The sequence below is a fragment of the Hemicordylus capensis genome, chromosome 2, assembly GCF_027244095.1.
Source record: "Hemicordylus capensis ecotype Gifberg chromosome 2, rHemCap1.1.pri, whole genome shotgun sequence".
In the NCBI taxonomy this organism is placed as follows: domain Eukaryota; kingdom Metazoa; phylum Chordata; class Lepidosauria; order Squamata; family Cordylidae; genus Hemicordylus; species Hemicordylus capensis.
In genome coordinates this window covers 4,982,970-5,010,120 of record NC_069658.1, presented here as the reverse complement: position 1 = coordinate 5,010,120, position 27,151 = coordinate 4,982,970, and the positions used below count along the sequence as shown (strand labels likewise).

The following is a 27,151-nucleotide window of genomic DNA, read 5'->3' as shown; positions in this document are numbered from 1 at the left end:
CAGGGTTATGAATAGGGTATGAATAGTTAGCAAGGTGGGGTTTCCGTGCCCTGAACCGAACAGCCAGCAGATACAAAAGGTATTATTCCTCATAAGCCCAAACATGCACATTTGTTTACATTCAAGGGGGGGGCGTTCTTTGCACAGAATGTTGACAAGTTCATTTTTAGCAGAGGGTATCTTTTGCCCTGTGTCTATTTGGTGAAGTTGTGCTTCAAAGACACACCAGAAGTTTAGGGGACCTGTACGCCTTTATATCATCCTCTCTGAAGCCAAGCCAAGGGTATCCTTCTAGACCAGGGTGGCACAAAACCAGCCCTCCTGCTGCTGTTGGACTACAACTCCCATCATCCTCAGCCTCCTCAGCCAATAGTCAAGGGTGATGGGAGTTTGTTTGTTTGTTTAACATATGTATTTATTTAACCTATTTATATACCGCCCAAAACTCACCTCTCTAGGTGGTTTGCAATAAAACAACACACATAAAAACAAAATTAAAACATTAAAACTATTTAACATTTTAAAACAATGTTAAATTCCATGAGTCTAATTAAAAGCGTGGATGAATAAATGTGTGTTAACAGACTTTTAAAAACTGTCAGAGATGGGGAGGCTCTTATTTCAGCAGGGAGCAGATTAGAAAGCCTCAGGGTGGCAATGGAGAAGGCCCATCCCTGGGTAACAACAACAACAACAACAACATTAAACAGCTTTATTTGTTATCCGCCTCATAACAAATTGTTCTCTGGGCGGCTCATAACAGAGGATTAAAACATACAATAAAAACACATTACACATTAAATCATAAAGAAAAAAGAAAATATAAAATACAATACAAAGTACCTTAAAAACTCATTTTAAAATAGTTAAAAATCAGAACAAATCTGAAAACCCGAATTTAAAAGCCCTTGGGTGAACAAAAAGGTCTTTACCTGGCATCTAAAAGAACAAAGTGATGATGCCAGTCAAACCTCACTAGGGAGGCTATTCCATAAATAAGGTACAACCATTAAAAAGGCCTTCTCTCTAGTAGCTACCTGCCTCACCTCATTTGGCAGGGGCACCCAGAGGAGGCCTCCGAAGATCTTAAGGTCTGGGTTGGGATATATGGGGCAAGGCACTCTCAGGTGGTCCAGGCCATTTAGGTCCCAAGGCATTTAGGGCTTTAAAGGTTAAAACCAGCACTTTGAATTGGGCCCGGAAACAGACTGTGGGCCGGTGCAGCTGACAGAGCACTGGCATAATGTGCTCAAATCATCCAGTCCCAGTTAATACTCTTGCAGCCCTATTTTGTACCAGCTGCAGCTTCCATACCGTTTTCAGTCAGCCTCAGGTACAACGCATTGCAGTAATCTAAGCAACAAGTTACCAGAGCATGAGTGACTGTGGCCAAGCTCTCTGTGTCCAGGTATGCTTTCAGTTGGAGTATGAGCCGAAGCTGATAAAAAGCACTCCAAGCCACATAGGCCACTTGAGCCTCTAGTGACGATGCTGGATCAGACCCCCAGACTGCAAACCGGGCCCTTCAGGGGGAGTGCAACCCTATCTAGAACAGGCTGAAGATCATTCACCCAGGCAGAGAAACCACTGACCTACAGTACTTCTGCCTTGTCTGGATTCAGTCTCAGCTTATCCACCCTCATCCAGACAATCTGGTGGCAGCCACAGATGGACCTCCCCAGATGATCTCACCAGAGGCAGGGCTCATAACGAAGAAGACGTTCTCTCAAATTGTTGCAGCCAAACAATAACTAGAGAGCCTAAGTTGTGCATCTCTGTTCTAGACTTTGTTTCTGGGCTTCCCTTTCCACCATCCCTGAGCCACCCCTTCCAAGTGCACCTCCGCTCTCACAGAAAGGAGGGAAGTTAAGGGGAGGAAAGAACACCTGTGGTCCCCCCAAGGAACTGCCTTAAAAGTACAAAGCCGGAGGGGGTGCATAAATGTAAGACCATGCAGCACCAATAAATACAAGTTAAGCTCATAACAAGAAGTGAAATATTAGGGCCAAGGTGACTTGAGGGGGATGGGAGTTCAGCCAAGCTTTGCTTTAAATATTTTATTGCTGCAGATGAAGAAAGGAGTCATTCAACAGATGATTGTTTTTCTTTTTGAGAAATGTCCCTAAGAGGGGAAAGTGGGAAATGAAAAGCCCCAACCATTTCTGCTTAATTGTGCCTGCTATTCATGCTTTCTTATAATTTTGCAAGCCCCCCTGCTGTGATTTTTCCAGAATGCCTCCCTTTTTCTTCCCCTGGTATCTGAGGATGGAAAGGAAATGCCCTGGGGAAACTACATTTCCCAGTGTCCCCTTGCAGTGCCAGGGAAGAAGTAGGGGAGAGGCTTCTTTTACTACTATTGCAGCTGTGGCACTGACCACCAGAATTACTTGTGTGTTAGTTATGGGTAGATACAGAGGGAGATTCTGACTACAAGTGTGCAGCCCAGGTACACCAAATTTGTATTTCAAACCATGTGATTACAAGGCTTGGCAACATCACTAGTCCTGCCATTATGATCTCCCCTCAGAACAAATGGGGGAAAACAGATAGAGCATCAATATCTGAGCAGCTACATTAATATGGCAACTCGGAAGAAGCAATGCCACAAATAAGTGAAACAAAACTTTTGTTTGAGCCAGATGCTGTGGATGCTGTGTTGGGAGCTCACTTTTGAGCTACCTAGGACTCTTCGTTGAACAGGTGTTTGGGGAAGGGGGGGGGGAATATCAACAGTCTGAAAATGAAATAACCTCTGTGTATCCAGTTGTGCCAAGTCATAATGTTTTCCCAGCCAGAGCTGCACAGCTGTGAGTTCCAAGTTGGAGAAATGAGTCGGAGCAAGCACCAAAGGAGTTGAGCATTAGACCATGCTGGCAGTTTCCAGATATTTACCAGGAACAAAAAATAATAAATAGAAAAAAATGTGTGTGCCCCCTGGAAGTATGAAACAAGAAGTTAGGCATGTCAATTTCATAAGCATTATTCTGAGTTTCCAGAATCCCTGGAAGACAGAAAATACCAACAAGGATTCATCATTCTCTTAGCAAATCTGCAAATTGAAAGCTATGTATTGAACACTCTGTCCCCAGGGTACTTCCCAGCCTTGGGCCCACAGATGTTGCTTGGCTACAACTCCCATAATCCCCAGCCACATTGTGTTGTAATCCAGTGACATCTGGAGACCCAAGGTTGAGAACCCCAGCTGAGTCTATCACGAAGAGGACATTCATAACTCAGGACGTGATTCCACCTAGCAAGGAAAGTTTATGGGTTGAGAGCAGTGTTCCCTCTAACAGGGATTCCCAGATGTTGTTGACTACAACCCCCAGAATCCCCAGCTGCAGTGGCTTTTGCCTGGGGAGTATAGGAGCTGTAGTCTACAACATCTGGGAATTCCTGTTAGAAGGAACAGTGGAAATGGGTCCAGTCAATCAGTTCTCAAATTTCTGCTTTCTCTCTGGGGTGATCCAAACTAGTGTGGGTGCTTTTAATTCCCCTCTCTTTTTCTCCTTTATGTCTTCACAGCACAGAGTCCCACTGCAGCTGACCCCTTGCAGCAAGCCTACGCTGGAGTGCAGCAGTATGCAGGTCGTTAGTATTAACACTTTCCCCCAATAAACCTTTCACTTATCTGATGCCCCATCCATGTGGCTACCCTTCATAACATGGTGGTGGTGGTGGTGGTGGTGTATTGTATCTGGAGATTCCAGAATATAAAATGTTATCATATGGTGTCACCCTGCTGGGCATTCCTCATTTGAAATTAGTGTCCCTTATTCAAGGGCATTGCATCTGCATGGATTAATAGTGGTCTTTTTAAAAGAAATTATGTGGTGTGTGTGCATGTATGTTCTATAATATTGTGCCAGTGCCAAAAATATGCAGAATCTGCCTCAGAATTCAGCACCTGAAGAATCACAGCTCTCTCTTTTTTTAAAAAAAGAATAAGTTTCTAGACCTCATGGCCATGAAGATAGATTTGAAAGTGTATCACTAACTGATAGAATCTGTAAAGCCAAAGATAGATCAGTAGGACAGGGATCACTTATTTTAAAAAATCGATATATGTTTACCCTACCTTTCAATTTCAGATAAAATGCTCAAGAGGCTAGCAACATAACAATTACAATTACAAAATTCAGTGCCTTGAGTAATTCTTGGTCCCTTCCCTTAACTCAGAATATCAGCTATACAAAATAAACAAATCTATGAAGGGTTTTTTTTTTTACATTTGCAAAGCTTGGATGAGTCACAGTGTTTTTCTCAGTACCCAGCTTGATCTGGGGAGAGGCTATAACTCAGTGATAGAATATACAGTATTTAAATAAATGCTTAGTGTCCCTTCATGGTTATCATGCCCATCTGCTGCTACAACTGATTCATCTTTCGCCTGTGGTAAACAAAGGGGTTTCCAGCTCTTACCAAGGAATGGCTATTACCTTGTGCAAGCCTGGTTCTGGGAACTTAATTTTCCTTTTCTACAAAGGATTTCATTGGCTGGTGTTTTGGTTCCTGCCCCTTTGTGCTTGTGTGCCTGTGTAGTGGTTGAACTCTTAGACAATCCCTCAAACAATACAGTTGGCTTTTCTTCATCTCTGCTAGGCACCCTCAGGTTTCTCATTTGGGCTCCTCTTTAGTGTGCCTTAAATGCCACCTAATGGTGCAGCGGGGAAGTAACTTGCCTAGGGAGCAAGAGGTTTCTGGTTCGAATCCCCGCTAGTATGATTCCAAGACTATGGGAAACACCTATATCGGGCAGCAGCAATAGAGGAAGATGCTGAAAGGCATAATCTCCTACTGTGCGGGAGAGGGCAATGGTAAACTCTTACTGTATTCTACCCAAGACAACCACAGGGCTTTGTGGTCGCCAGGAGTCAGACATTGTAAGTCAGACAATGACATTGTAAGGAGTCAGACAATGTAAGTGCTAAATGTAAGTGCTATTGCTATTGCCTCGACGGCAGCACACTTTACCCTTTTAGTGTGCCTTAAAAGTGCTGTCCGTGGTGCTGAAGTCCCCTGTTGCTTTGCTGGTTTGAGGCCTGAAAAGTAAACAATCCCTGTGTCTTTTTGCTTCTTTCTGGAAGGTGTGGAGAGCAAAATCAAAGACCATTAGTTTTCGAGCCAAGAACACTTGGCTCCCATTCATAGTCAAAGCTTTATTGTTTGCTCAATATCTCCTCCCACAAGATCCTGAGTAAAGTTCCCTCCCAGCCTCTGGTTCTTCTTGGGCTCTTCTTTCCTCAGCTCCTGACTTCTTTGAGTCCACCTTCCTTCAGGCCTCTGACTCCACCAATGCTTCTCCCAGGATCCTATATCTCAGATCACTGCCTAGCATTTTCTTCACTTCTCCATCCCTTTTGTTTCGTAATTAAAACCCTCATTTATTTTGTAGTCTATTCACAAAAACTCACGTCCATTATGTTCTGTTTTCACCAATTCTCATCACTCTCATTTAACTGACAGGCTGCTGAGGGGTGTGCTTACCTGTAGCATACCAGAGCAGTGGGATTTTTTTTCCTTTTGTGAACTATTTAATGTTTAAGAGGACAGCTAGAGCTCTTTTGGGTAGCTACCAGGAGGCAGCTGCCATTCTTCCCACAATGCCTCAGTACAATCCAGCCCCTCATACAGCCCACATTTTCCCCAGAATGTCCCAGAACAACACCATCAGGGTTTGGGGCATTGTGGTGGCGGGGAGGAGGGTGACTGTCTTGAGGTGGCCAGAAGAAGGAGCTCCAGGGAAGTTTCTGAGCTTTAAATAAATGCAGGGTTGTTGTTTTTAAGGCTGCTGCTCTCTATGGGCAAGCTCCTCCCCAGTTATGAAAATCAATGAGGAGTTCTGAATAAACTGGATGGCGTATGCTGTTTGGTTCATTTGCAGCTCTCTGGCATTCATTTCACACCAAAATCTTTTTTAAAAAAACACCAAAACCAGTCCTATTCAGTGCATTTTTTCATGTGTAACAAAATGAATGCACACCCCTACAAACCGGTGCCCCACTTCACTCTGCCCCCCTGCCTCTAAGCCCACCTTCCACTGGAGCCTAACTACTGGCTCATGTAGGACGGTGGCTCACAAGTTGGCAACAGCCAGCACAAAGCTGTGTTTTGTATATACGTTGTGTGTATATTAGCCCTCTTCAGACATTATAAGTGCCATTGGCACTCATGCATACAACAGGAAAACCAGGGAGGAAGTCCCACCCTGCTGCTGTCACTCACCTCCTCCTGCCAGGCACACACCCTTATGGCGCCATTTGTCTGAAGGGCAGGGCGCTGTAAGGGTGCTCACACTGGCAATTCCATGTGCTGCAATGCAGATAAATCCTGATTGCTTTTCACAGAATCAGGGTGAACAGGCTTATGGTGCAAGACATCCTCCCTGTTTTGGCAGTCGTAAGCATGAGTGCCCATGGCACGTATAATGTCTGAAGAGGGCTATCATGTTTAAGCCTACAGGCACATAGTCTGCACAGCTTGTTTCTGAACATAGGTCAGACCTGCACAACCTGTGACCCACCAAGCTGAATGCTGCCCTGCCGCTCTGCCTCTGAACCTGGAGGTAGTCTATAGCCATCAAGACTAGTAGTCATTGATAGACCTGTCCTTTCATAGGCCGGGTTCTCCCCTCCCATCAAATCGGCCTTCCATGCTGCCTGCCTGGATGTGTGCATGTGTGCCAGTGAACTGTGGCTCTCCCATCTGTTCAGTATGTCAGATGTGATCCTTAGAAAGAACTGGATGGGTGGATGTAGAGTAAGGGCTGCTCTGCCACATGTAGCTTCCTCCCGGGATGACTGCATCATCAAGTTGTGATTTGCATTTGTGAATGGGCCAGCGTCGCTCCAGCACTGCAAAATAGTTTCTGTGGCTCCTTGAACACAGTGCTTTTCAACAGAGACTGTCTGTGCATTCAGACTTGAGTAACTGGGTGGTATGTCAGTGTGTGAGAATTGGACCTGTGTCTGAAGAACACTTAAAGATGGAATCAGGCCCTCTGGTTCCAGGACCTGAAAGGTTCTCCTGGGCTCATATTGCATGTTGTACCTTTGTGGCCTAATAAGCCTTAATTCTTATTATCAGGGAGACCGTCTGCTTTGGCAGGGATCCTGAAATCTCTCATTCCTTCTTTTCTCCCCCTCTTTCTCCTATAGCTGCTTACCCTGCTGCATATGGCCAGATAAGCCAAGCCTTCCCACAGCCGCCTCCCATGATCCCACAGCAACAGAGAGAAGGTGAGTCTTGGAGATAGTGCATTCACAGCAGACTGTCTCTCTGCAGTTTCTGGAACAAGGGATTGCCAATGACCAGTGCTTCCATTCTGTCGACTACACTACCTTGCAGTGCCATACCTGACATAGATTGATTCCTAGGATTTGAAAGTGAGAGGGGGCCTTGGGGGTCTTCTTCTTCTACTCTTCGGTGCAGGAAGCTGCTTCAGCATCCCTGAGAGGTGGCCATCTAGCCTCTTTCTGAAAAGATATAGAGAAGCAGAGCCCATCTCTGTGCAAGGCAGACCGTAGTACCCTAGAGAATAGCCAGCCCCTGTACACAAGCACAGCGCTGTTCGTGGGTATCCCGTGTAGTAAGAAGAGAAAATAGAGTCTCAGTGGTCATCCGTGACACTGATGATCATTTCATTTATCTAACAATAAAGAAAATCAGGGAAACGGGAAAAATGGTGAGGTGAAAGGCAATGGAAGAGGACAAGACAGAGGCTTGGTAGTTGATCAGAGAGAGTTGGGGGGCGGGTCTGCTGTGGCCTGCTGCAAAGGTGTAGCTACCGTTAAGTGTGGGGAGACAAATGCCCCCTGGCCACTAGTGTCTAAGGGCTGGTCAGAGGTCCCACTTCCCTACCCCAAGTTTGTTTGTTTATTATTTATTTATTTATATTTAATTTAATTTATTTCTATAATGCCTGACTCCAAAGGCTCTAGGCGGTTCACAAAAGTAAAAAAAAAAAAAAAAAAAAGCAGAATAAAACAACCATTTAAAACAACAATTTAAAACATTCACAGATCTGCTAAAAGCTGGGCCCAAAAGATGCATCCTAAGGGCGTCTTAAGTCGGGTAAAGATGTTGAATCACGAAGGGCTATAGGGACTGCATTCCAGAGCCCGGGAGAGACAACAAAGAAGGCCCGCTCCCGAGTCACTGCCAGGCGAGCTGGTGGCACCGGGAGATGGACCTCTCTCTTGAGGACCTGAATGTGCAATGGGGATAATGCAGAAGAAGGTGATCTCTCAGGTCACTCGGTCCTATGCTATTGGGAGTTGGGAGTTCTTGCCTGCAGTTGCCACATTGCACCTCACCGGTTCATTTTCCGGCGCAGTGTGCAGCCCCCACCCCCTTCTCTCCCTGGTGCGGGAGTTTCCTTTCTCTCCCTTGGTCCAAGTGAGGGAGAGAAAGGAACGATCCAGCCAGTGGATGAAGTGCTCACCAGCTGGGAGAGCCCAATGGGCAGTGCATCTGTGCCCCAGTACTGGCCATGTCCCCTGCTGCCATCACATTGGAGTCATTGGGTGTGGCTGGTGTCAGGGGCTGGTGTGGGGTCGGAGGGTCCCATTTTCAAATTTTAGCCCAGGGCTCATCCCAACTATGCGACACCCCCAGGCTGCAAGCCCACCTGCTGAGTACCTCAAAGAGAAGGAGCCAGTTTCAAGAGCACTTTAGCATTTGTCTCCAAGTTTGATATTCTCGCCTCTTAGTTTTAGCAGGTATTAACACCACAGTTACGGATACGATGGATATTGATAAAACGCTTTCCTATAAAGTTCCCAAAGCGGTTTACAAAATAAATACATAAATAAATACATAAATGGCTCCCTGTCCCCAAAGGACTCACAATCCTAAAAAGAAACATAAGATAGACACCAGCAACAGCCGCTGGAAGGCTGCTGTGCTGATGGACAGGGCCAGTTGTTCTCCCCCTGATCGTTAAAGAGAAGAACCAGAGGCACTCTTACCCCTGGACTTCGGGGCCCAAGTCCAGGGCCTTCACAGCTGCTGGGCCCCCCCAAATCCTCTTTAGTTTATCCTGGGTGGTGTGGTCACCTGGTAGAGCATAATGATGCTTAATTTGCAGGGGAGTGGGGGCCTCCCAAGGCCTTTCGGTCCAGGCTTCGAAATTACCTAGGTGCACCTCTGCCAGCAACAGCCACTGGAGGGATGCTGAGATGTGCTGAGGATGGTTAAAGCCAGTTGCTCTCCCCCTGCTGCTAAATAAGAGAATCACGGCTTTTAAAAGGTGCCTCTTTGCTCAGATATAACTGAACCTTGCAGCATCTACTGACCCCTTGGGGCTATTTCACATGCAACAAAATAAGCATTCCCAACCTAATTCACAAGTGACCGTCTGTCTGCACTTGCTTTTCTACCCAGATGTTACTTCTGTGTAGAAAACACAATTGTATGTAAAGCCACGAGAGCCAACTGGTTCTGTTGCACTGCAGTTTTCTCAGCCAATACTTCCCATCCAAGAATTAGGAAAATCTGCATGTCAGGATTTCACAACTAAAAAACCTCTGGTGACAGATGTTTTCCAGACCCTCACTTCTCAGTCCATTCTCAGTTAGCCCCTGCTAACTTTGAAAGTGGTGATTCTCTTTATTGATCGGGGGAGAACAACTGGCCCTGTCCATCAGCACAGCAGCCTTCCAGTGGCTGTTGCTGGTGTCTATCTTATGTTTCTTTTTTAGATTTTGAGCCCTTTGGGGACAGGGAGCCTTGATAGATAGATAGATAGATAGATAGATAGATAGATAGATAGATAGATAGATAGACACACCGCTTTGGGAACTTTTGTTGAAAAGAGGGATATAAATATCCATCGTCATCGTCACCTTCATCCCCAGCTGTTCAACAGTTTGCTCTTCAATCACTCTCTCATTGGGAAAGTGCTCAGAGTTATGCCACCCATTGGCTGAGGGCCAACCTACATGTTACGCCAAAGTGTAGCTTGGCTCTGTGCTATTATTTGTTAAAGTTAAATGGCAGCCATAGTGGGCAGGATCAGGACCATGAAGTGTGTGGAGGGATATTTTGCTCTTCCCTTGTGTGAACCTCCCGGAGACTGGAGCAGAAATATGAATCCAGGAATCCAGGATTCCCTGCTTCATCAGCCTTTTCTAGCCCCTGTAATTCCAAGGACTCCATGTCCCACATGATTAAGCATGGAGGCCAGCAGGGGCCATGTAGGGGGCCCTTCCCCTTCCCTCCTCATTCACTTCCTACCAAGGTTGCTCCTGCTGCCACCAGTGAAGTCATTTCCAGGCAAGCCTGAAAGTCCCAGATTCTTGTACTGCCTCTTTCGTGAGGGGTGAATGAGAGAAGACATATTGCAGGAAACAAATGTGGTGGTGTGTTAAAGATAAAGTGCGCCATCGAGTCGGTGTTGACTCCTGGCGACCGCAGAGCCCTGTGGTTGTCTTGAGTAGAATACAGGAGGGGGTTGACCATTGCCATCTCCCACGCAGTAGGAGATGATGCTTTTCAGCATCTTCCTATATCTCTGCTGCCCGATATAGGTGCTTCCCACAGTCTGGGAAACAGACCAATGTGTATTCGAATCGGCAACCTCTGGCTTGCTAGGCAAGTCATTTCCCACTGTGCCATTAGGTGGCTAGGATTCTTCAAATACTGAGGATAAAACAAAGGATCTGGACTTAGATCTGGCTCTTAACCTTCAGTTCCCAGTGGTGTGGCAAGAAAGTAGAAACCCCTAGCTCCAAATGGTAGGCAGGACTTGAGCCCTTCTTCCTCTTAGGCTGCACAGAAAAAAGAGGAGGAGGGGAAGAGACTTTTAGTGGTTAGATCAATGAGTACGAGGAGTTAGGAGATGCCTCCACCCAAGCGAACAAGTGGTAAAAGTAAAGTGTGCCATTGAGTCGGTGATACTTCAGATTAACGGCAATGTGGAAAACATGCTGTTTTTAAATTCTGTTGAGGGATGGCCAGCCTTCTCATCAGCAGCCATTGGTGTGCTGGTGGTAAGCTCTCCATTATCACCACATTTGAGCGGAGATCTCCTCCTTGGCTGACTGGAGGAAGCAGTTTTAATCTGCTCCAAATTGGACACTTTTTTTGCGTTTCATATTTGAGATCCAAAATGGCAGGCCGAGCTGTGTCACAATATTGAGAACATGAACGATGGTCACATGGATCCAATTGAGCTGTAATGTTCACACACCTGGAAAAGAAGGGTCAGTTCTGATGCCACACTTGTCAGGAAATGCCCCGCCCCATAGAGCAGGGGTAGGCAACCTCGGCTCCCCATCTGTTGTTGAACTCCAGCTCCCTTCATCCTGTGGCTGGGGATAACTTTGTGGCTGAGGGTGATGAGAGTGGGAGTTGAGAGCCGAGGTGGCCTACTACTGATGCCCAAGAGGTTCTTGCATGAGTCATCTGAAGCTCTGTTGAAGATCTGTGCTCTAGTCTTTGCCTGTCAACATGTTGTGGTCAGTGGAGGACCATTTCTAGAAGCTTTTACCTTGTACTGGGAAATAAGTGGGCTTTGGGCCTTCTAGTCCCTTTCAGTGTTCTGTTTATATAATCCACCCTGAGCCATTTTGGAAAGGTGGTATACAAATAAAATAAAATAAAATAATAAATAATCCATTTCACTTAGCAAGCAGCCAGGGGCCTAATTAATTAATTAGCCCTTGTACATGGACACCAGCCCCATTTCCTCTTGTTGGAATAAATTCTACCACAACCTCATGGCCCTTAGGAGACGCATGCAATGTAACGGACTGGCCTCTCCTTATAGCAGCATCGTAGGAAAAATTGTGCTTAGCAAGTCTTCATCAGAAGAGCTTCATTTTCCATTAATCCAAAAAGAAAATGTGGAGGGAGAAAGTGCCTTCAATCACGCCGAGGCCTGAGCATTTTAATGAGCTTTAAATGGGCATCTGTCAGAATCCTGACTCGGCGGAACTATCCCTGGCAGCCAAGGGAATGAGTAATGGCCAATAAAAGGGGGGGAGCACCTTCATGAACTCCTCTCTCTAACGGGAAAGGCAAAGTTGTAATTTGCTGTGTTATGACACTATAATTATGTCCTGATGAAGAAAGCGAGAACGTTAAGAAATCCTTCTCTTCAACATGGTACATCCCTGTTCCCTCCCCTCCTCCACAATGAGGAATAAATGGTTTAACCCTTGCTCTTCTGGGTCACCAGAATGAACTCCAGAGAGGGCATTTTGAAGAATGAGAAAGCAGAGTTCCTTTTTTTAAAAAAATCCAAAATTCCGCAATTGAACTCAAATTCTGCACTCAAAACTAATTAGGGCAATGGATTTAAACAACTATCTTTACATGCTTGTTATAGCATTTGGTATCTGCATTTAGGGATGTTTTAAAGGTAAAGTGTGCTGTCGAGTCAGTGTCGACTCCTGGCAACCACAGAGCCCTGTGGTTGTCTTTGGTAGAATACAGGAGGGATTTACCATTGCCTCCTCCTGCACAGTATGAGATGATGCCATTCAGCATCTTCCTCTATTGCTGCTGCCCGATATAGGTGTTTAGTCTGGGAAACATATCAGCATGGATTCGAACTGGCAACCTCTGGCTTGCTAGTCAAGTCATTTCCCTGCTGTGTCATTAGGTGGCCTTGCAGTTGCTGAGTAACAGTGAAATTCTGAAGTCAGTATCAGCTACAACAGGGGGGTTCCCCACATTGGGTCGCCAGATGTTGGGCTCATTCACAAGACCGTAAACAGGGCCGGAGGAGCATCCAATGTGGTGGGAGAGCAGCAGTCATGTGTCTGCAAAGATCAAGGTAGGAAGAGGGGAGAGTGATCACGTGGGAGACAGGAGCTGGTGAAGAAGAGTGTTTTAACCACCTTCGAGAAAATGCTGGGGACAGAATGTCGTTTGGCTGTGCCCATCCTATCCAGCTCCTGGCTCACACAGAATCACTCTTGGCCGGCAGCCAAGAGCGTTCATGGTTTTCCTACACTGGCTACGCATTCCTCTGACCCTGCTGAGGGTCCTGTTAATAAGCCCATGATTGGGCAAACCTTCCACCATCCCCAGCCAGTGTGCCTGGTGATGGTGGGAGTTGTAGTCCAACAGCATCTGGAAACCAGTGTTCCCTCTAGTTGTAGACTACAACTCCCAGAATCCCCAGCCAAAAGGCATTGCAGCTGGGGATGCTGGGAGTTGTAGTGAACAATATCTGGAGATCCCTGTTAGAGGGAACAAGCCCGGGAATCCCTGAGCTAAAGGCTCGAGGAGCCTGAAGAAGGGTCTGAGTTGATATTTCAAAGAGGTCCCTGTTCTCCTCTCCCTGGTTATAGACGACTACGACGACGACTCTTTATGTACCACTCTTCAACCAAAGTTCCCAAAGCGGTTGACATAGAAAAATAAATAACACATGAATAAAATGGCCCCCTGTCCCAAAAGGCTCACCATCTAAGAAGAAACCGAAGGTAGACACCAGCAACAGCCGCTGGAGGGATGCTGTGCTGGGGTTGGATAGGGCCAGTAGTTCTCCCCCTGCTCAATATACGATATGCTTAGTGAGCAGGGGTTAACTGAGGGATTAGTAGGCTTTTAACCATCCAAGAACTTCATGCGACAGAGTAGCGATCTCCTATGAGCTCGACTTCAATTTTAACCTGAACCACTGAATGTAGTTCAGCGGAATGTGTTTGTCTGTTTCTTTTTCTATATATTTATTCCACTTCTCAAACCAAAAAAAAAAAAAAGCATCCCCAAAGTGGCTCACATCAGTCAAAGGTTCTGCACAATGCTGGTGGCCGGCAGTGACTATCAGTGAGAAGGAGACACAGGCCCTGCCCTCAGGCTCGCAAACCAAAAATACACCACAGCACAAGACCATTCTGGCAAGGCCAGCATGAAGTGGGGAGTTGTAAAGAGCCTTCCTAGCTAGGGCCACACGGATCTTTTCTTGCTGGTGATAGAATCGTGGAATTTGGTAGCTGGAAGGTCTCTTGGAGATCTTCTAGTCTACCCCCCGCTCAGTGCCGGGGTTCTTGCTTGGACAGAAACAGTACATCGACCTGCTGGTGCTTCATCCTCTAGCCAGTGGCAAAGGCCAGGCTGTCCTTCCCCTCACTTTTCAGGGCAACCAGCAGTTGCAGGTGAGTTCTTTCTGGCAGTGAGGAGAGAATTCGGCTCTTCCTGAAGCTGCCGATTCTCTGGGTGATAAGAACATGCCCTGCTGGATCAGGCCCAAGGCCTATCTAGTACAGCATCTTGTTTCTCACAGTGGCCCACCAGGTGCCTCTGGGATGTCTGGGGCCCAATTTGTCAGTCTATCTGTTGCCAACGCAGGATTGCCAAGAGCTCACTCAGTGATCCTACTCATCCCTTTGAATTGTCCCATCCCATATTGTCATCTCGTATTGTCTCCAGTGTTGTTTAACATCTACATGAAACCACTGGGAGAGATCATCAGGAGATTTGGTTTAGGGTGTTATCAATATGCTGATGACACGCAGATCTATTTCTCAGGAGAGGGCATAACGTCCCTAAATGCCTGCCTGGTGTAGGTGATGGGCTGGATGAGGGATAACAAACTCAGAATGAATCCAGATGGAAGATGGGTTTGATCTGCCTGTTCTGGATGGGGTCAGACTTCCCCGGAAGGAACAGGTATGCAGTCTGGGTTGCTTCTGGCTCCAAGCCTCTTCCTGGTGGCCCAGGTTGAGGCAGTGGCCAGAAGTGCCTTCTATCAGCTACGGCTGATACGTCAGCTGCGTCCATTTCTTGAGATAAACTACCTTGGAACAGTAGTACATCTGCTGGTCACCTCCAGGCTGGATTACTGCAATGCACTCTATGTGGGGCTGCCCTTGTATGTAGTGCGGAGACTACAATTGGTACAGAATGTGGCAGCCAGGTTGCTCTCTGGGTCATCTGGGAGAGACCATATTACTTCCATATTGAAAGAGCTACACTGGCTACCAATATAAGTCTGGGCAAAATACAAGGTGCTGGTTATAACCTATAAAGCCCTAAATGGCTTGGGCCCTGGGTATTCAAGAGAACGTCTTCTTCGTCATGAACCCCACCACCCATTGAGATAATCAGGAGAGGTCTGTCTGCAGTTGCCACTGGCTCGTCTGGTGGCTACTCAGGGATGGGCCTTATCCACTGTTGCCCCAAAGCTTTGTAATGCACTCCCTGCTGAAATAAGAGCCTCCCCATCTCTGACAACTTTTTAAAAGTCTTTAAAGATGCATCTGTTCACCCAGGCTTGTAACTGAATATTGTTTTAATGATTTTATACTGTTTTAAAATATTATTTTAATTTTTTTTAATTGTTATAACATTTTAACTTTTTTTTTGTTCTTTTGTTTTCACTAATGTTTTACTTTTTCTGTTTTTACTTTGTTGTAAACCACCCAGAGACATAAGTTTGGGGCAGTATAAAAATATGTTTAATTAATTAATTAATTAACTGAATACATGCCTTGAGGCATCAGTGGGGTCTGTAGGCACTGGTCCTTGGGAGCTATCTTTCCTCCAGTTTCCTTAACCACATTGCTCTCCTGCCTACCATGAGATTAAATTAGACTCCTTTTATGCTTGCCTTGAGTGGTGCATTTATTTTATTTATTTTTATTTATTTTTACATTTCTGTCCCGCTCTTCCTCCAAGGAGCCCAGATTACATAGGTCTGTTTATCCTCACAACAACTCAATAAGGTAGTTTTGACTGAGAGATATGTGACTGGCCCAGAGTCACCCAGTGAGTTTCATGGCTGAATGGAGATTTGAACTCAATTCTCCCCGGTCCTAGTCCAACCCTCTAACCACTATACCACACCGCTCACCTCCTTGGACCCAAGGATCACCCTGAGGGCTGGTGGGGAACCAGGCAAATAAAGAGCCTGGCCAGGTATGGAGCTCACCAGACAACCCTCACCAAACACTCCCTCACAATCTTTGGGATTTAAAGGGCCATCTGAAGGAAGGGGGAACAGCTGCCCTCTGGCAGGCCCATTTGGCACGACCTAGACTCTTATCCTGCCTCCCTGATGTCACTGAATTCATAAGCGGTCCTTAGTTCTCAGCCTCAGTGCCCTATAGGATAGGTAACTTATTAAAATTAATTTTAAATGGCTTAATTGTTTTTATCCTGTGGCTTGCTTTTAATTGTTTTTATTCCATGGAAGTATTGTGTTTGTTTTTGTTTTTATATTGTAATTTGGATTGTGTATACTGCCTAGAGACGTATATCATACATACATCATATATATGTATATATGAGAGAGAGAGAGAGAGAGAGAGAGAGAGAGAGAGAGAGAGAGAGATTATACTAGTGACCTGACAGGTCAAAGAAAGCCCATATGGCTTATTATGTGTTATAAAGTGCTATATAAATAAATAATGAGAGTCCACTATTTGGTCATGAAAACCGGGAAGTGGGGATTGTTACAAAGACAGATATTATGGTCTCCCAGCAGAAGCTGACTTAAATTGTCCCATGGGCAACAGCCAGTGTTCCACAAGCATTTGCATGCCCTCACAGGCAGGGCCATTTTCTCCATGGCCACCATAAATGACCAATGCTGCACAACATCCCAAGTTCCATGGAAAAATGGGGAAAGCTGCCAGTCCATATGGTGAGGGCTGTCATGTGGGATGACTGGAGATCAGTTAGTGCTATGAGCAGAATCAAATGCTAACGTTTATCCTGGACTGTGCAGTTTCAGCCTACAGGTGTGTGGAGGTGGGAGGTGGGGGAATGCCTCCCTGCGGCAGTTCTCAAACATGGGTCCCTAGATGTTGCTGGACTTCAACTCCCGTAATCCCCTTTGGCCATTGGCCATTTGCCATTGTGGCTGCGGATTATGGGAGTTGAAGTCCAACAACATCTGGCCCAAGTCTGAAGGGCTGTCTTTAGGACATGGCAAGCAGGGTGGCCATCCCAAGCACCATTCCTTTAACCCCCATTAGAATGAACTGGAAGTGGGCCCCGCACTGGCTGATTTTCCCCGGGCCCCGCACCCCACCAGGGCTCTCTAATGGCAGCCCTGCAAGTTTGACAACCCCTGCCTTATTGGAATGCTCACCTACGAAACAAACAAACAAAAACCCTGCTAGGGCAGAGAACACAGATAGATAGAGAGATAGGGAATGTTCCATCTTTGAGCTCCGGCCAGCTTATCTCTGGGGTGCGGTCCTAGATTCGCGGCCCTTTACCTCTCTGTTTCTCTCCATCTTCCTTGCAGGACCAGAGGGCTGTAACCTGTTTATCTACCATCTGCCCCAGGAGTTTGGGGACGCAGAGCTGATGCAGATGTTCCTGCCATTCGGTAATGTCATCTCCTCGAAAGTGTTTGTGGATCGGGCGACAAACCAAAGTAAATGCTTTGGTGGGTAAAGATAACAAAACAATTAGATTCATCCAGGAAAGGAACTTTCTCTGAACTACTTTTACCTTTTTTTTCTCCTCCAAACTGCTATATTTTTTTGTAACTTTACTTAGCTGATTTTTTTTCTCAATTTACCTTTGTTGATAATACCGTTCCCCCCTAACCCACCGCTGCCCCCCCACCTCCACCTGCTCCCTTCTCACTGTCTCATACTCAGAACTGTATGCCCTGCTGCTACAGAGAGGGTCGCTGACTTCAGCATACTTTGGGGCAGAATCCCAAATGCTGGTTGGAAGGGGGAAGTGCTTTGAGTTTGGGGAAGGGAGCCAGCTGGTGAGCCGCAGCGGACAAGGGTGGCGGGTGGAAGCAGAAAAGATTAATGCAAGGTGGGGTTGGCGGCAGGGTGGGGGGAGAAGCTTTTTGGCAGGGGCAGGTCCTCAGCTGGTGAGCAAGTTGGACAGCAGCAGCCGCAGGAGGAAGAATTGATATAAAATGAGCTGGGAAGCTGTTCCTTTTGCCAGTGAAGGGGGGGGTTGGCTGCAGGATCAAAAAGTGCATGCTGGAGGGTGAGCATGTAATCCTAGTGTTTGAATTCTCTGCAGGTTGTCCCCCCATCCTCACTCCTCCTTCCTCTTGTGCTGCTGTTACCTGTCATGGGCGCTGTGTTGTGATGTGGGGGCGGGGAGCCACTTCCAGCATTATCCACCCACCTGCCGCCATCCGGCCCCATCTCTCAGCCCTGCCATGCTTGTCCAAAAACAGTGCACACACACACCCCCGCCACACACACAGCCCTTGTCTCCTTGGCATGGCCAAATGGCCCCTTCAACCCCACAGTCACCCTCCTTGTCCTCGCCGACTGAAAGCGCATTCACACAACCTTCTCTATACATAATCTCCAAACACCCGCTGATTTTAATCGTCTCATGTGAAATATCAGTGTTTGGCGAGAGACTTGTATGTGTTTATATATGGTAAAGAGAACCAAAGCTCTTTTAATTTTTTCGATATATTGAGCCAGTCTTGTGGATTTTCTGGCTCATGTCAAAACCATGGAGATCATGATGTGTCTGTGAAAAGGAAGCTGAGCCAAAGAGTAAGTTAGAACAAGAAATCAGATCACATGAGCTCCAAGAAGTCTCTGTGGTAGATTGAGGGCTTGTGGGCAAAATCTGGATGTGCCGTGTGGTGAGGCAGTTGTGCAAACTCTTCACTATGTGCCAATGTCTTGATTTGTCAACCTGGGTGGATATTTTATCCATCTACCATGTATCAACTATCAAAGGCCACTGCAGAGCTGAAGTAACAAGTCCACCCTGAACAAGTAAGCATGCCCAATCTCAGCCCACCACCCCACAACCTGTATTTCCGCCTTCCATGCCTTCTTCTGCCTTCAGTGCTCCACTGTTTGAACACTTTTTGACAGAGTAGGGAAAGGCCAGTGTTTATCATTATTGGCTGTGCAATAGTAGCCCTAAGGCCTGCTGCTTCCAGTCCCTTGAAAAGGGTGGTATACAAGTGGATCCAGTTGTGGAAACAAAGCAACATAGGAATATTGTCATATAGGAAGCTGCCATATACTCAGTCAGACCATAGGTCCATCTAGCTCAGTATTGTCTACCCAGACTGGCAGCAGCTTCTTCAAGATTGCGGGCAGAAGTCTCTCTCAGCCCCATCTTGGAGATGCTGCCAGGGAGGGAACCTGAAACCTTCCGCTCTTCCCAGGGTGTCTCCACCCCCTGAGGGGAATATCTCACAGTGCTCACACATCAAGTCTCCCATACATATGCAGCCAGAGCGGGCCCTGCTTAGCTAAGGGGACAAGTCATGCTTGCAACCACAAGACCAGCTCTCCTCTCCTAAAATGCAGTCTAGCTTTGGGGCAATTTCTGCATGCTCAAGTGCCTAATTCTGCATAATATCAGCCTATTAACTTCTTTGGAGAGATGTAGGCTGTCTCACTTTCAGCCACAGGAATGTTGGTGAGAAATAAAAACGATCTCAGCACTCTACCAAGAGAAAACAAGATTATCTCTGGATCATAATAATGGGGATGTCATTGTTGCTGTCACTGAATCCTTGATAATTTGACAATACATAAAGGGTTGTTCAAGGAAGTGAAGGCATTTCTCTTGGGAGGCCTCAGCAATGCAAGGCTTGGGGCCCAATGTCAAAGTTTGGCCAAAACTCCCAGTTCTGTTCACTCCCAAAGCTGCACCTTCAATCTGGATGCATTTTGAGTCAAAGTCTTCTTCACCAGAAGAGTTTAAAATATATGACATCGAGTGCAAAAGTGTGTATTGCAATAAAAGATTGAATACACGTAAAATATTATTGAATGCTGCCATTAAAATAGAAAGAATATCAAAACTGGGCACGCTGAAGATTAGCATTAGTGCATATTGCCCTCCAAACATGAAGTGACACAAACTCCTTTGTCCTGATCCAACTGCAATCATGCCAGAACGTTGATTGGGCGTTGATCTGTCCACGCTGAACGTTGATCTGTCCATGCTGCTGACTGCATGCCAATTCAGGTTTTGCATCACGCAAATCAATGTGCATGCCGTCAGCAGTGTGGACAGATAGCTTCTGAATTCAGATGGAGATTCAGACCTCTGCATCCAATTTATGCCCATGATGGACTGTGATTCAGAAAGTGATCCATTCACAGAAATCTGCTTCTATGTGCAGATCTCCTTACTGGATCACAAGTCCCTATGAAGTTCAAATAGATAGTCCTAAGTAACTACCGTATTTTATGGACTATAAGACTCACTTTTTTCCTCGAAAAATATCCGCCAAAATTCAGGTGCGTCTTATATGTTCTAACAGTTTAATATGTTAAAACTCTGAAAAACTGGATTAAAATTAAGGTGCGTCTTATAGTCCGTAGCGTCCTATAGTCCGTAAAATACGGTAAATGTACGATGGCAGTACACATTTGCTAGTCCTAACGAAGCTGCTGCAAAATAATTTCTTAAAAAGAAAATATTATAGAGAAGGGGTGGCCAGCCTGAGGATCTTGAGCTGTTATAAACCCATGAGAGATGCGTGATGGATCCACTAACCTACTACTACTACTACTACTATCACGACTACAAATATTTATATGCCGCTCTTCAATCAAAGTTCTCCATGGTTTACATAGAAAAAGAAATAATACATAAATAAGATGGCCCCCTGTCCCCAAAGGGCTCACAATCTAAAAAGAAACATAAGGCAGGATACCAGCAACAGCCACTGGAGGGATGCTGGGATTGGATAGGGCCCGTTGCTCTCCCTCTGCTCAATATGAGAGAATCACCATTTTAAAAGTTGCCTCTGCTCAGTTGACCTGTGTTGAGACACCAAGGAAACCATCCCAAGACCAGAGCATGACAGGGAGGAGGTCTGCTTCTAATGTGTAGAGGAGGACAGAGGTGAGCTACAGAGCTTGGGACGGGGGATGAGAGAGAGAGAGAGGTTTTAGTCTATTTCACATACTAAAATAGATGCACTTCTGTGTACTCATAGCACTCCTATTCTTACTCTAAGAAGTAAGTCCTCTCACTCACAACTATGTATTGTTCAAGGCTCTTGGGGAGGAGAGCTGGTCTTGTGGTAGTGAGCATGAATTGCCCCTCTGCTCAGTCTACCTGGTTTGCATCTGGATGGGAGATCACCTGTGAGTGCTGTAAGGTCCTTCCTGTAGGGAATGAGTTCATAGCTCAGTGGAAGACCCTCTGCTTGCTTGCAAAAGGTCCCTGGTTCATTCCCTGGCACCTTCCGGTAGGGCTGGGAGAGACTGTACCCTGGAGAAGCCACTGCTAGTCAATGTGGACAATACTGAGCTAAGACGGACCAATTATCTGACTGTATAAGGCAGCTTCCTATGTCTCCCACCCCCACCCCTGATTTTTTAACTCTCACCATCCCCTGCTTCAGTTTATTGCAGCTGCGAATGATGGGCATCAGAGTCCAGCAACAGCTTCAGATCCTCAGGTTGGTCACCTCGCTGTCTAGTCGAGCTCTTCTTCATAGTTTGCTATGATATAAACCCCTGCTAATACATTATATTATATTATATTATATTATATTATATTATATTATATTATATTATATTATATTATATTATATTATATTATATTATCCCCCGCTAACTTGGCAAAGAGGCACCTTTTAATATGGTGATTCTCTTTATTGAGTTGGGGGAGAGTAACTGGCCCTATCCAACCCCCAGCACAGGACCTCCAGTGACTGTTGCTAGTGTTTATCTTGTGTTTCTTTTCAGCTTGTGAGCCCTTTGGGGACAGGGATCCATCTTATTTATTTATTATTTCTCTGTGTAAACCGCCTTGAGCCATTTTTGGAAGGGCGGTATAGAAATCGAATAAATAATAATAATAAATAGTAATAATATTCACACAGATGGGCTTTTGTGCATGCATCGGGAATCTTCTAGAGCAGGGTGACTCAGCTTTGGTCCACATGCAGATGCTGACCTAAAACTCCCATCCTCTCTGACTATTGGCCCCTGTGACTGGGGATACTGGGAACTGGAGTCCAAAAACAGCTGGAGGGCTGCAGTTGAGTAGCCCTGCTCTAGAGCCCCTCAGGAGTTTTTGGCGGGAACCTCACCCCCAATGTCCTAACTAGGCTATGGGCACCATACTTGAAGAGGGACATGGAGAAACAGCTTAGAAAGGGGCAACAAAGATGGCGAGGGGTCTGGAAATTGACTCCTATGAGGAATGATTGAAGGAGCTGGGTGTGTGGAGCCTGAAGAAGAGAAGACTAAGGAGAGATGTGATAGCTGTCATTTGTTATCTGAGGAGGGGACAGCCAGGGATGCTGCAGAAGTCTATAGAAGGGATGCAGGGGGTTGCATGAGAAGACCTCCACCCTTCCTTCCAGCTCTAACATTCTGCTATTCTATAGTGCCCAAGGGATCAGCTTGCAGGTGCTGGGAATGACCCTTCCCTGCCTGAGAACCCAAAGAGACACTGCCAGTCAGGCAGCTAGCCCAAGACTAAATGGACCAACTCAGTATAAATCTGCTTCATGTGTCTTCTACAAAGACATGGAGCTGGCCCTCTGCTATAAAGACTCTCTTCTGGGAAGGGCCCCAGTCTCAGCCGTGATCACAGGCCCTGGCCTTTCCTTGACCTTTGTGGCAAATTTGCTTCCATGCCGGGATTTCTTGGTCTGCGTTGGCAGCTGCTATGCTGCCAGTTGTGGGAGGGAGAAGGCTCCAGTTGGTTGGGAAGGTGTGACTGAGGAACAGAGGCCCATAAAACGTCCTGTCCTCCGCCCACATTCTGTAACAGCTCCAGGCAATCGGGGAAGCTTTCAGAGGGAGGCAGTCCGTGGGGAGGGTGATGGGGGGAACAGCCAGAGAAGTATTAGGGCCGTGAGCCACTATTCATTTTACAAACTATAATTAATTTGATGTTTAGATTAATTTCTGATGCGCTCTCAAAGGTGCACGGAAAGCATTTTTCCTTTATTATAATGTTGATTGCTTATTGGGGAGATAAATCTAACTGTCAGTTATGCGCCGACTTACCAAAAACTTTCAGACCTAGCAAGCATGTCTGCAGAAGGAACAGCTGTGTAGCTCCACAGTTAAAGGAACAGCCTTGCCTGTTCCCAGCCAGGCTCGGCAACGAAACTTCATGTGTCAGGCAGGAAGGCCTTGCTCCTCTTTTTTAGTATTGCAAAGGTTACTTGTAAAGTAAATGTTGGGGCATATTTCAGGTGCTTCAAGCTCTAGTTTATGAACATGTCAAGGAAAGAATGTTCCTTACCCTTTTGCTTAAAAGGCAAAACACAAATATGTACAGGCAAGGTTTACAAGACCCAAATGAACCCCGAGAAGATCTTCTAGGATACAGAAAGGCTGTGCACACAAGCAGCAAAACCCAGGCTAAGGCAGGGGTTGACTGCCCATGTGCACCTCCAGGATCAAGCCTGATCTCGGTGCTGCCTTCATGGATAGCCCAATTTATAATCCTGGACTTTAGCCAGGGTTAAGGGCATGGGTGCACCCTCAACCCCAGCGCCGGGGTGGTGTGTATGCTGCACGCAGCCCGAGCATACACTGACATGGTTGTCTAGAGATCCCATTCCCCAATGCACCACAGTCATCGTACAGTGCATTGTGGAATATCTGGAGGGTGGGATGCATGGTCCTGGCCTCCCAAGATCCACGCTGCTTGGAGAAGTGAGGATTGTCTGGGAACATGAGCAGCACTCCCTACAGCATTGCCTAGAGGAGTTTGGATAACTTCATGGAGGAGAGGTCTATCATTGGCTACTAGTCAGAGGGCTACAGGCCACCTGCAGCCTCAAAGGCAGGATGCCTCTGAGTACCAGCTGCGGGGGGTTAACAGCAGGAGAGATGGCATGTCCTCAACTCCTGCCTGTGGCTTCCAGCAGCATCTGGTGGTCCACTGTGTGAAACAGAATGCTGGACTAGATGAGCTTTGGGCCTGATCCAGCAGCAAGGCTGTTCTTATGTTCTTAAGGTGAGTTCTGCTCAGCCTTTCCCCTCACCCACCCACTCCCCACTTGCCTGGTCGTGTGAATAGACTTAGGGTCTCTTGAAGACTGGTGGTCTTCAAAATGAGAGCTATTATCTGGAGTTCCACAGGACTCCATACAGTCTCCAATGCTTTTTAACACCTACTTGAAACCACTGGGAGAGATCATCAAGAGATTTGGTGGATGACATTATCAATATGCTGATGACATCCAAATCTATTTCTCCATGTCAGCTTCATCAGAAAATGACTTTACTTCTCTAAATGCCTCCCTAGCAGTGGTAATGGGCTGGACGAAGGATAGCAAATTGAATTTTTTTAAAAAATAAGATGGATTTCCCTCTTCTGATTGGGGTTACACTCCCCCAGAAGGAACAGTCCCATAATCTGGGAGTACTTCTGGATCCAAACCTCTCTCTGGTATTTCAGGCTGGGGGGAGGTGTGTCAGGAGTGTTGTTATTTTTAAAACTACTTTGACTGATTCACCAGCTACATCCATTGTCATCAATTCGTTTGGTCAAATCATTGACTCAGGATTGAGCCTTCTCTGTGGCCGCCCTGGAACTCTGGAACATGCTTCCTATCAGAACAGACCTTCCCATCTCTGGTTGCCTTTAAAAAAAATCTCTTAACACACACATGTTTAATCAGGTTTTTTACTTAATTGTTTAATTGTTTATTTTTTATTTTGCTGTATTTTAAATGTTTATGTAAACCGCCTGGCGATACATATTTTTGGAGGTATATAATTATTAAAAATAATCATACATGCATACATACTGTATGCACTGTACATGGAGGACATTTGGTCTCTGGATTGCAGTTGATCACAAGCTGGGTCGTGGTCAGCACGGGTCAGCGGCAGTGTGATACAGCAGCAAAGACTGGTGTGAGTTTAGGCAGCATTAATAGCCCCATAATGTCCAACCCACGAGAAGTAATAGCTCCAATGTGTACCACACGATCAGACCTCTTCTGGATCACTGTGTCCAGTTCTGGAGACCACCCAGAAGGTTACAGACAAACTGAAGGGCAGTGGTCAAGAGTCTGGAAACCAAGATGTGTGAAGAAGGCTGAACTGGGTCTTATTTATTCTGGAGAATTGAAGACTGAGCAGGACATGATGAGAGCACTCTTCAAATACTTGCAGGGTATTTCAAGTATCAGCAGAAGCAGGCAAAAACTTGTCCTCTGCTGCCCCTGAGGGCAGAACTTGATCTAATGGCTGACATGGTGACCTACCGTCACCATAATAGTCCACCCCCTGTCATAGGGGGTGGGGTAAAACATGGTCTGATTTTACCAATTCAGTTTTGCACATGGCCTAACCTTGAGCCCATGGCCCCCTGAGCATGTGTAAACAGCTGTGAGGAGCTTCTACCACAGGGCAGTAATGCTCAGTGGTAAGGGCTTCATGCTGCCCATTAGTTGTGCAGCATGCTGCCCATTATTCCCAATAAACAGCAGCTCATCCCATAATTTTGTGCACGGAGCCCTTACCGCTGCTGCCTTGTGGTACAGGCTCCTCAGAGCTGTTTACACACACTCAGGGGCACAGGCATCAAGCCATCCATGTTCCCTTGCATAGTACATAAGCCATTATAAGCAGGGAGAGAGAGAGAGAGAGAGAGAGAGAGAGAGAGAGAGAGAAACTGGGTATGCAAGATGATGTCCAGTTAAGCATTTATATTAGAATGTTTGGGGAAGTTGTGCTTTTGAATGGGAAACATGATGCACAAGTGACTATAATACCACACATGCAATCAACACAAATGATTAGGATCCTACATTGCAAAAAACTGCAGACCAGATTTTGCAGTTAAATGTGTGAACTTGTAGTGCCAGTATTTGGAAAAGCAGAAATATCCATGGATCCCCACCCCTTTATTTATAAAGGGGAACCCTCACTGGATATCCCTTTACAGGTCTTAGCCACCCAAACCATCAAAACAGTTTGGTCAAACAGGACAGACAGGCCGTTTGGTTCAACCAAATCAGTTTGGCAGCACGCAGTTCAGCTCAAATTAAATTAGAATGCGAAACAAATCACGATTTTTGGTTTGCGCATACCCCTTAGCTGTAAGTATCCAGAAATTTCAGAAACAAGGGCTTCTCATTTCTTGGCAACAAATGTGTGTCTCCGTCAGTAAATGTCCATGCAGTCTGGTTGGCAGACATAATTTGGAACTGAACATATTGCAGAGTTCATATGGGTGAAAGGCATAAAACAGGAGTAGATAAACATATCCATAACACAGACTCTGTGGATGGTCCTGGTGAGAAGCCAGATGACATCTCCTGGTTTCTAGCACCTGTGATGGTCTGCTAATCTCAGGGGCCAGTAGGAAGGCCACCCTAGGAAATATAAATGCAAGACTTATTTATTATTTATTTTATGTATTACATTATAATCTGCCTTCTATAATGCTAGGCCTCAGATACTCCCCCACCCCCGTTCTTTTTTATGTAGACCAACACTCTGAATCTCATTGGGCCAGTACAGATGATACATTCCCAACACACATAATTAGAAAGAGAAGAGAAAGAGAGCATGCCCATCGGTGACATCTTCCACGGATGTCCTGACTGTTCGTCCAAATGACAATTGTACACATGCTCCAAATAGTGGCTGACATGCTGCACAGTGCAGCACAGGCAGTTGGAGCACTGCCCCAGCCACTCCTGTGTGCAAACCCTGCCAACTGTGTTGCAGGACAGGGCTGTTTTGCTCCCAGTGAGAGTTGTGCAGACGCAGTTGCACAACATGACACTCTTTGGAAAGAATGGGCATCGCGTCACACAAGTGCATTTGTCCAGCTTCCACTTGGAGCGGAGCAGAGCAGTGCTATTCCACAGCACAGTTCCCCAGGGTGGACATGCAGCGGCGTGGGCCGTGCTGCAGCCCCCCCCCCATTTCACTGTACGGCATGTCAGCCTGTATTTAGAGCATGTACAGCAGTTATTTGGATGAATGCCCACCAACACCACACACACACACACACACACAATAAAAGGAACCCGCAGTGTATCAGGACATTTGCAGAAGACGTCACAAAGGCTTCACTCTTCCCTACACATGCAGTCCTTTCTAATGGTGTGTGTGTGTAGGGCAGGAGTGGGCAAATCTGGCCCAACTTATTGTTGAACTACAACTCCCATCATTCCCAGCCACAATTTATTGTAGTTCATTGGAGGATTGACATATTGGAGTTGTAGTCAGGGGCGGAGCCACCATTGGGCGAACGGGTTCAAAGAACCCGGGCCGCCACCAAT

General features: G+C 46.2%; 1 protein-coding gene across 15 annotated transcripts in view; it reads left to right on the top strand.

Annotated features, from left to right (window-relative positions):
- CELF4 (CUGBP Elav-like family member 4) overlaps positions 1–27,151 on the top strand; it is a 974,578-nt gene that overhangs the window by 906,679 nt on the left and 40,748 nt on the right. For 6 of the 15 annotated variants that reach the window (XR_008315888.1, XM_053294707.1, XM_053294709.1 and 3 more), the window contains 3 exons: positions 3,526–3,591; positions 7,158–7,238; positions 17,210–17,353. Coding sequence is in view for 14 of the 15 variants with exons in the window: in XM_053294707.1 (XP_053150682.1) it covers positions 3,526–3,591; positions 7,158–7,238; positions 17,210–17,353 (291 nt within the window). In the remaining variant the exon portion in view is untranslated. The remainder of the gene's footprint in view (positions 1–3,525; positions 3,592–7,157; positions 7,239–17,209; positions 17,354–27,151) is intronic. The other 9 variants (XM_053294710.1, XM_053294717.1, XM_053294719.1 and 6 more) reach the window with 3 other exon arrangements.